General features: G+C 40.1%; 1 protein-coding gene across 2 annotated transcripts in view; it reads left to right on the plus strand.

Annotated features, from left to right (window-relative positions):
* Positions 1–10,469, plus strand: part of GALK2 (galactokinase 2) — a 119,891-nt gene that overhangs the window by 74,117 nt on the left and 35,305 nt on the right. For both annotated transcript variants that reach the window (XM_081831050.1, XM_081831049.1), the window contains exons 6-7: positions 4,804–4,902; positions 6,342–6,494. In XM_081831050.1, the coding sequence (XP_081687176.1) occupies positions 4,804–4,902; positions 6,342–6,494 (252 nt within the window). The remainder of the gene's footprint in view (positions 1–4,803; positions 4,903–6,341; positions 6,495–10,469) is intronic.

Consider the following 10,469-nt stretch of genomic DNA (forward strand, 5'->3'; position numbering starts at 1 on the left):
CTGCTGTTAAGGTCCCTCTATTAATGGGTTTCTGAGTTTGGGTCATGACGTCTCTGGCTAAGGCTATGGACCTACAGAAGAATGCAATTTTTTTTTGCTTAATCAGGATTTGAGATTTAAAAAAACTTTTGTTTCTGGTTTCTTCACATGTCATAACCATTTTGGATTTGACTTTTTGCTTTTGGTATGGGAGTGAAGGGCTAGGGTCACTGGAAAAGCCACTTGCAGGCCTGCAGTTGAAGTTTCTACTACAAGCATGTTTTGTTTGGCAGGCAGGGACCACCCCCCCCAACCCTAGTAAGACTAAACTGCTTCAAATAGAGCACACACTCTCCTGTTTGTCTCAGGCTCTATAACTGCCTATTGTTAAATTAATTCTCCTGGGGGCATCTGGAATCTTTTGCATTCTGTCTTTTCCTAAACACTTTTAAAAACAGTTCTGTTTTCCAGAATAATTATACCTGTCTTTACTTTTGGCTTGGAACTTAGCTACTTGTGTAAATCAAATGATTCCTTATTCATTATGTACAAATAATAAAATTAACAATTGTATAGTTCTTTAGAGCTTATGAGGTATTTTTATTTAATTCATTGGATTATCACAATAATCCCATAGCTAGGGAGGTGGGTATTTTTCTCTGTATTATGAAAGGGAGGTTATAATAGCATGGTGATTAAGAGTATAGGCTTTGGAGTTAGACAGTTTGTTTGAATTTCACCTTTCGTAATTACTAGTTTAGTCTCAGCTAATAAACCCGCTCAGTTTCCTCATCTGTAAAATGAGTATATACTACCTATCTTATAGAGTCATTATAAGAAGTAAATAATTAATTCATACAAAGTAATTAGAACAGTGCCTGGCATATAGTAAGTGCTCAATAAATCTTAATTGCTAAAACTATCATTATTATTATTAACAGTATTGAAGACATGGAAATGGAAAAATTAAGAAATCTACAACAGCTAGTTGGCAGAGCTTTGGGGCTTTAACCAAGGTTTGGAGGTGTCTGGTACTGGTTTTTTTCCTCCCTATTTACTACTGATTTCCTTATGTGCTTTGGGGGGACTGTAAGATGAATCATCCTTTCTTTTATTTTTTGGCTTCCATATCTTCATTTTCTTTTGTTTCCTCATATTTAGAACTCTTGGGTATTGTCTGTCCAGTCATGGGATCCATCTGTCAGAATTCAGCAAAGTGTAGGCATGTCCATATCCCTGCAGGTGGACTCTCCTTGACACAGAGCTGCTGGGGGCTTCTGGGGTCTCTCTGAAGTTTGTCCAGATAGATAGTCTGGAAAAATTAACATCCTGTTTAAAGTAAAAGTATCCTATTGTTGCCACATGGAAGACATTTTTTAAAATAATCAATAAGCATATATTTCTCAGTGCTTTAGTTTCTTTTCTCATAAAAGGGAGGATACTTAACTTTTGGTGATCTCATTTGTCATTTCACATCCCTTTGAGGTATTGAGAAAATAGGTTATATTATCCCCAGGGGGGTGGGGCCGGGAGAGGAGTAATGAAGTCCAGTGTGAGAGCTTGTTTGGAGGTTCTAGCAGGGGAGCACAGCTACTCGTATACCCTTGACCGAAGAACGGTCCTCCTCTATCGGGGAAGGTCGTCCTCTTCGACCGAGCGCGCAGCTTCGGGAGGGACGCACATGGAGTGGTGAGGGAGGAAGGGGACACCCGCCTAGCCAGCCAGATCAGCCGAATCAACCCTGGCGATCAATGGGGTGACAGATGTCGCAGCCAGATCGCCCTCACATCCTGAAGTCCAGTGTGAAAAGAGCACAGGCTATGGAGTCAGGTAGATGAGGTTCAAATGGCTTTTCCGTTTTCTGTTATATGTCTTCAAGTCCCATTTTCCTTATCTGTGTAAGGAAGATAACCAGAGAGGATACTGCTCACAGAAGAGATCGTGCCAGGTACTTAGCATGTAAATGTGGCTATTATTAATGTTGTTGGGGAGGTGACTTTTCACACTGGCTGAGGGTGACAGAGACTCAGGTCTCATCATTCTTTTTTTTTTTTTTTTTTTTTAGATTTTATTTATTTATTTGAGAGAGAGAGAATGAGAGAGAGCACATGAGAGGGGGGAGGGTCAGAGGGAGAAGCAGACTCCCTGCCGAGCAGGGAGCCCGATGCGGGACTCGATCCAGGGACTCCAGGATCATGACCTGAGCCGAAGGCAGTTGCTTAACCAACTGAGCCACCCAGGCGCCCAGGTCTCATCATTCTTAACCAAATGCTATGTGAACTTCTTCACCTGGGTATATTGTTTCTTTACATTTTAAAATCTAGGTGTTTTGACCTTTTATTTACTACTTTATTTATTTTTTTAAAGATTTTATTTATTTGACAGAGAGAGACACAGAGAGAGAGGGAACACAAGCAGGGGGAGTGGGAGAGGGAGAAGCAGCCTTCCCACTGAGCAGGGAGCCCGATGTGGGGCTCGATCCCAGGACCCTGGGATCATGACCTGAGCCGAAGGCAAACGCTTAACAAGTGAGCCACCCACGCGCCCTGCTACTTTATTTTTTTTAATTCGTTTTTTTATTGTGTTACGTTAGTCACCATACAGTACATCATTAGTTTTTGATGTATTTTTAATGTGCCTATTATGGGCAGGTCACTTGGCTGTGTGTTTAGCAAAGCCATGCGCGACACTCATTACATCAAAGTCCCAGGTTTACCTCGTGTCACAAGGCGAAGTTAATGTTAGTGAATCCACATGACCAACAAGGAATATGACACAGAATCTCTCAGATGGTATTGGGGCAGCTATTCTCAGAAAGTGAAAGCAGCAGGTATTTATTATTTACTATGTTGCTCAGCATTGTGTGAGGTTGGGGACACAATAGAAACACCGAATTTGTCTGTCTCTTATAAGACTGACAATTTTCCAGGGAAAACAGATGTGATTGAAACCTGACACAATTAAAGAATGGTAATAAACACTATGTGATTCAGTCACATTAGTTAAGTGGGCTCTCATAGACTGGTGGGTAAAAAGACAAGTAAATCCACACTTAAAGGATGGCTTGATAAATGAGAATAGAATAATTAATATACAAGGATGTAGAGGAGGCGTTATGTGGTGTGTGTGCATTTAGGTGGTGGTGTGGGTTCCAGGGAGAGGCAATGCTTGAGTTGATCCTGATGACTAGTGGGGGATGCCGGAGAGAGGAGTATTGAGTGAGGAGGACCAAAAATCACACTTTGAAAGGCACTGAGAGATGAAAGAGCTTAAGGGTGATAAAGAAAAGTATTTGTTCAGTATTCCTGATGGTCCGAACTTAGGGTTTCCAGGGTTAGTGGTAGGAGAGCAGGCTGGAGAAGTGAGCGAGGGATGTCATTAAAGACATTGTGTCTTTATGGACTAAAGACATGTTGAGCAATATGAGCCTCAAGGTGTTGGCAACCAAGCAGGCCAGAGACGATTATCAGTTTCAGAATGATCATTCTAGGAGGATCTTCCAGTAAAAACAGGTAAGAAATAGTAAGGACCTGAATCAAGTCTTAGAAGAAAGAAAAAAATGAATGAATGGTTGGATGAATAGTAGAGTGAGTAAATGGATGATATTAAATGGATAATTGTAGAAGTTCAGAGAAAGGGGATGCCATAGTAGGAACAATATTAGAGGAATACTTTATGATGGAAGAAGATTTGAGTGGTCAGCCCAGTGACTTGTCCATAGTAGGTAATTGGTAAGCTGGGTATTGACTGGCTATGGGATTTATATGAGAAAAGATAGGGAGTAATACCAGGTTGCACAAATGTGTGAGATGGTCAAGGAGACAAATCTAATTGGAAAAGAGTGGTAGATAATATGATTTCCTATGCAAATTGGTTGCACATTTTAGAAGGCTTTGAAATGCCAGATTGAGGAGCTTAAACTTATTTCATTAATCAGTAGGAAGCCATTTAAGGTTCTTTATTTTTTTAATTTTTTTTAAAGATTTTATTTATTTATTTGAGAGAGAATGAGAGAGAGCACATGAGAGGGGGGAGGGTCAGAGGGAGAAGCAGACTCCCTGCCAAGCAGGGAGCCCGATGCGGGACTCGATCCAGGGACTCCAGGATCATGACCTGAGCCGAAGGCAGTCGCTTGACCAACTGAGCCACCCAGGTGCCCGCCATTTAAGATTCTTAAACACATATTTTGACATAGTCAGTTTGGGTTAGAACTGTGTTTGTGTGTTGGGCCTCTTCATCGTGGTTGGAGGAAGATGTGTCTAGGGAGATGATGCTAGTTCATGATCTTTCTTGATGAAAGGGATGTGAAATGACAAGAATTTCATGATGATTCTTACATTTAATGGAAATGCCACACAGACAGCAATACTTTTTGACTGGAGGATAAAGTTGCATGACCCCACTTTGGCTGTGTGGATACTAGAAAAGTCCACTGTGGGGAAACAAAGGAACACAAAGGAAGGGAGAAATGAGTGAGTACCCATATGAGATTTTTGGTGATGCTAGTCTGGAGAGGGATGGAGCAAACAGAAAGATGGAAGAAACTGCGTGCCCTATGGAGTCTTTTATGGAGAGCAAATACATGGCATGTGCAGCAAGTATCTCATTCCATCCCACTGCAAATGTTAATTCATCATGGTATGTTTTCCTATTGAGCTCAATGGTAGTCTTAGAGTCCTTGTTACACAGTGCTTCAGGCAACTTTTGTCAATTGATCAGAGTTGGCACTGGAATTCAAACCTATCTGTCACGCCTGGAGTAAGAAATGAATGAGAAATAAATTATGACTGTACTCACAGTGCAAATCAATTTTTACTTTTTCAGGTGGAACTTGCGGAAATCTGTGCCAAGAGTGAGCGTTATATTGGCACTGAAGGAGGAGGGATGGACCAGTCCATATCATTTCTTGCAGAAGAAGGAACTGTATGTGACATTGAGCTATTTGGAAATATCAACTAGGGAAAGTTCATATGGAGAGGTTCTGGGCAGTGAATTTTCTTAGGTTCTATTATAAATGGTATTTATCATCTGCTTTGTAGTTCAAGGCTGCTACCAGTTCACCTCTTCTGTTTCATGTTGATCACCTCTTCCTTAGGCTCCCAGAATCATACCTCAGATCTGTTTTTCTCTTGTGCCTAGTCTTTTCCCCTTTCTATTTCTCTCCATTGTTAAGATGAGATTTCTCAACTCCCTAGTATTGGGACCACCTTTCCTGCTCTTGTCCCAAATCACTTCATCTCATGGCATTTTCATAATCTCTTGTTGGTTTTAAACCCAAATGTTAACTTCTCTTACCACATATATTCACAACCCCTCTTTTTATAATTTACTTTTTGGTATCATTTTTCTCTGTCAACATTTTTGGGGCTTCAGGGGTGGGAAAAGAATGTTGACAGTAAGCCAGGGATAAATTCTTTAGCTGGATACCACTTCCCCTTGGCTATCAACTCCCTTAGGCAGAGTAGAGGTTTTGGTTGTTGCCCATAAACTACCCATTTCCAAAATAGAAGTGGACATTTCTTTAAAATCTTTTCTTGGTTTTTCATCATATTCCTACAAGCTTGGCTATTTTCTAAGAATATCTGGATTTCTTCTTATTAAGAATATTTATTGTTGATTCCTCTAAGCCAAAGACATGAACCATGAGGAAATGTGTTTTAATGTTAAGAAAATAATCTGGGTGTTTTGGATGAGACCTGACAAGCAGACATGGTGGCAAGAGTGCCGATGTTAATGTAAGTTAGCAATAGGGTCTGAACAAAGTCCACATTCTTTGAGCTTACAAAGCACTTCATGATCTGGCTCCTGCTTTACCTCTGCATTCTACCTTCTCACCAACCCTCAACCCTCAAACTCTGAGCTCCAGGCAAATTTCAATACCCAAAGCTTTATTAACACCTCATGTTTTTTTTTTTTTTTTGCCTCTGAACTTGCGTATGCTCTTCCCTCTTTTTGATATCCTGTTTGGGTCAAGAAATCCTCTGTCTGCCCTACTCTTGCTCATCCTTTAAGACTCAGTGTAGATTTCCCTTTTCTCAAAGGAGCCTACACTTAGGTGATCAGGTGCTTCAACTATGTGCCTATAAAGCACCCTGTGCTTTGCTACTGTTGTAACACAACCTAGAAATGTATCTGTCCACTTGATTGTCTTTCCTGCTAGATAGTAAGCTCTATGAGGGCAGGGACAGTGTCTGTCTTGTTCACTGTTGTATCTCCAGTACCTAGTACAGTGCCTGGAAGTCAATAAATAATATTTGAATTGAATGAATACATTTTTATGAAGAATTTTTGCTAAGGTAAATGATTAAACATTTTCTGAGTTCTAATACATTATATCTCACCTGTCATTTTTCTTCCAATAGGCCAAGTTGATAGAATTTAGTCCTCTGAGGGCAACTGATGTGAAACTCCCAAGTGGAGCGGTATTTGTGATTGCCAACAGTTGTGTGGAAATGAATAAGGCAGCAACTTCTCATTTCAACATCAGGGTGATGGAGTGTCGCCTGGCTGCAAAGGTATGAACTTGGTAAACTAGTGAAACTTGGAGTAGGCTTTCTCTTGTCCTTTTTCTCTTTTTTCTTTGCTACTTTGTCTCTTTCCCTAAAGTTTAGGGCATCATTCTGACTGCAGCAGTATTCTAAATGAAGGTCTTTGGGTAGAGAGTAATTTGGATTTGATTCCGAACTCAGGAGATAAATAGACCAATAGGTGTGCCCTGCAACCTCAAAGTATTTGGAAGCTATATGAACTTCACAGTTGAGTCTTCTGGGATAGTTTATATGTATGATGCATAGGCCATGGGTTAGGTAAGGGTGGAGAAAGATAGTTGGAGGTGGTTGATGGGAAGTGACCATAACTGATCTTGTTTCTTTGACAAATGTGATGGTAGCCTCAACAGCTGGTCCTCTGAGAAGCACCATTTTTGTAGTGGGCCATCACTGGTCACTTCAAAAATACAGGCTTGATGTAACGTTGCTGTGCCCAAAAGACTTTTACATGTGTGCAAAGGAAACAGAAACCAGGAGGGAGTCTTGGCAATTCTCTGTTCCACAGTTTAGAAGACCCTTGCCAGTCAAACCTTAAATCTACTTAGGAAGTATTCATTGAATACCTGTTATATGCCTAGGACCATGAAGATATACAAAAGGATATTAAAACATGAGAATAGAGAGAGTAGAGTGGAGAGTTAAAATTAGAGAATGTGAAATAGGAAATGGTTAGTATGTGATCAGGTGGTATATAAGCAGGTGCTCCAAAAAGTGACACAGAAATGAAATGTTGTGGAGGATCCAGAAGGGTACATGGTATGACCAGAAAGGTAGAGAGAACTAAGGCTGGGAGCTGGGGGGTTCTGGCTTAGGAGCTGCACTGTGCTTTCTCCTAGTTAGAATGATGTTTAGAAATTTAAATCTGATCAGATAATTCCCCTGCTTAATACCTTTTAAAACTTTTGATTTCATTGGAATAAAGTAAAAAGTCCTTATCACTGCTTAGAGAGCCTTGCAAGATCTGATGGCTGTGCACCTCATCCTCTTCCTGTCTTAGCATCCCCTACTCCCATTACACTCCAGCCATAATGCTCATTCCCACCCCAGGGACTTTGCACATGCCCAGAATGCTCTTCCCCTAGCCTTCTTTGAAATTTCAGCCTAAATGTCCCCTAGGAAGCCTTCCTTGACCTCCTTACTCCCAGACTAAGGTAAGTCTCCCTTCATATTTTATAGCTCTTGCACTTCTCAGTTACAGAACTTATCACAATTGTTTAATGTCTGTTTCCTCCTTTTGATTCAGTTTTATCTGAGAGCCAGGACTGTGTCCATCTTGCTAACTCTTATATCTCTAATGCCTGGCATAGTGCTTGGGCTGAAATAGGCACAGGATAAAGATTTGTTGGATAAATGAATGACTACTCCCTTTGTTGCCTGCCCTGTCATATTTATTTTGCTCACTTTCACAATATTGTACAAGTGTATATTGGACTGGTTACTCCGGAGATATGTAAGGTGTGGGGTTATCCCTTGTGACTGACTTGCCACTTCATCCTACTCCCACCCCCCCCGCAGTTGTGAAGTTAGGGAGAGTAGAGATAGGATGAGCCAGAAAAATAAAAAGGTTTTTTTTTTCCCCTGGAAAATTTTGACATTAACATTTTTTTTTTTTTAAAGATTTTATTTATTTATTTGAGAGAGAGAGAATGAGAGACAGCACGAGAGGGAAGAGGGTCAGAGGGAGAAGCAGACCCCCCGCTGAGCAGGGAGCCCGATGCGGGACTCGATCCCAGGACTCCAGGATCATGACCTGAGCCGAAGGCAGTCGCTTAACCAACTGAGCCACCCAGGTGCCCGACATTAACATTTTTAAAAAATCATGATTTAAATGTTTAAAATTAGAATTTACTCATTCAAATAATTTCTAAAAATTTTGTAAAAGAAATGTTTTAGTATTAAACTCTTGACAGTATCTGATCAGTGCATATATGAGAAATAGTGCAGTAAACTTTTTTCAATATCAAGGCTTCAGTGAACTGTTTTTTCCTTTGGGACAAGCTTCCTCTTTCAGGAGATGGAAGAAATTAGTGTCTCATTTGTTTGAGGGCCTTATTCATGCTGACTTTACTTTGAGATTGATGAGTAAGTGTTGCCTTCCTGAGGAGACTTCAAGCATACACAACATTGTTTTCAAAGTCTTACCACGAAATGAGATATCCTCTACAAGGTCTACGGGTGAGCTCAAACAAGTATGAGATGTGAAATGGGTTCACCTTGTGACTACTGTCTTCCTGAAATGCAAGTAGAGAGAGGAATGCAGTTGTGGTGCTGAATCTCTAGTGAAATGTTAGGGTGGGGAAATGGTCTGAGAGTTAACTGGAAAAAAGGCATCTCTTTTGGGAGCAGTATCTAACCTTAATGCACTATAGAACCTCCTCAAGAACAGGAGTTGATAGCTCCATATGAGTCTTAGAGGTACTCTGGTCAGTGAAATTGGCATCTGAATTTTGCTTTTTGCTGCACACTCCTCCCAGTTGATGCATACTCTGAATTTGTCTTTTAAAATATGGAAGAAAGTAAAGTGAAAGACTTTATCAAGATGGAAAATGTTTTTTAATTCATGTTGCTGCAAACCACTAGTTTATAATAAATAAAGATAAAACTAAAAGTTAAAACTGCTAATATGATCTTGATGTTAAGAACACACTTTTGCCTAGGTGAGGTACCTGGGTGGCTCAGTCAGTTAAGCATCTGGCTCTTGGTCTCAGCTCAGCTCTTGATCTCAGGGTCGTGAGTGCAAGCCCCACATGGGCTCCATGCTGGGTATGGAGAAAGAAGGAAAGAGAAAGAAAGATTAAAAAAAAAGAAAGAATACACTTTTGCCTAAGAGCATAGGCTGGAATTCTGCTAAGCATATTTTCCTTCCAATATGGTTCCATTCTTTTCTCTATATATGAATGAATATAATATTTGTTTGGAAATGGTCTCATTAAATTGGGAAATAAATGTCCCATGTAAAAAGGTAAGGAACATTGTCTTAATCTGGACAAACTGTCTGTTTTAAGACAGTAAAAATGAAGTATGAGGGCAGAAATGACTAATTAGGATAGTTTTGAAAATGACACTGATCAGATGGAGCTCTACACAGCAACACTGTATTGAATGACACTAATTTTCCCACTCCTCCTATGAAAATGAGTACCTTTTGTATCTACTTAACACAGGGAAGTACACTGAGCCAACGAAGATGGTTTTTCTTTGTTTTGCTTTTATGTTAATAGTTTCGTCTATATCCTCAAATCTCCTTTCTCTCCCTCTTTCTCTTTCTCCCTCCTCCTCTCTTTCTAGTAGCTTCAAAAACTAATTGATGCAGATTCATTGAAAGTCAGTCTTATAAAGCCATTTGAACTAAAATTGAGAACATTTCAAAGCAAACTCAGTAGAGATTTATAATTATTACTTACGTAAGTGATACTTTTAAGTAAAGCACATTTTTATGTTCTTAAATTGACAAAGTGGCCAGAAATCTTTAATGAGCACAAATTTTTCATACTTTACACATATTCAGTGGCTTAAACTTTTCCAGAAATGTTTTATGTCTATGAAAGAGAGTATCCCTTAATTCTATTGGGGGATAAAATATGTGATGCTGATAATGAGTATTATGGGAAGTCAAAAACGGAAGAGAAATTATTCCATTGCTTTTGCATACTCTGAGCTCCTTGTGGCAATAAGTGAAGCAATGAAGGAGAGTTTCATGTGGTCCTTTGGCACTTCACGGAAATTTTATAATGTGATTCTTTTTTTTTTTTTTTAAAGATTTTATTTATTTATTTGAGAGAGAGAGAATGAGAGACAGAGAGCATGAGAGGGAGGAGGGTCAGAGGGAGAAGCAGACTCCCTGCTGAGCAGGGAGCCCGATGCGGGACTCGATCCTGGGACTCCAGGATCATGACCTGAGCCGAAGGCAGTCGCTTAACCAACTGAGCCACCCAGGCGCCC

The sequence above is a fragment of the Leptonychotes weddellii genome, chromosome 9, assembly GCF_054177405.1.
Source record: "Leptonychotes weddellii isolate Sample4059 chromosome 9, ASM5417740v2, whole genome shotgun sequence".
In the NCBI taxonomy this organism is placed as follows: domain Eukaryota; kingdom Metazoa; phylum Chordata; class Mammalia; order Carnivora; family Phocidae; genus Leptonychotes; species Leptonychotes weddellii.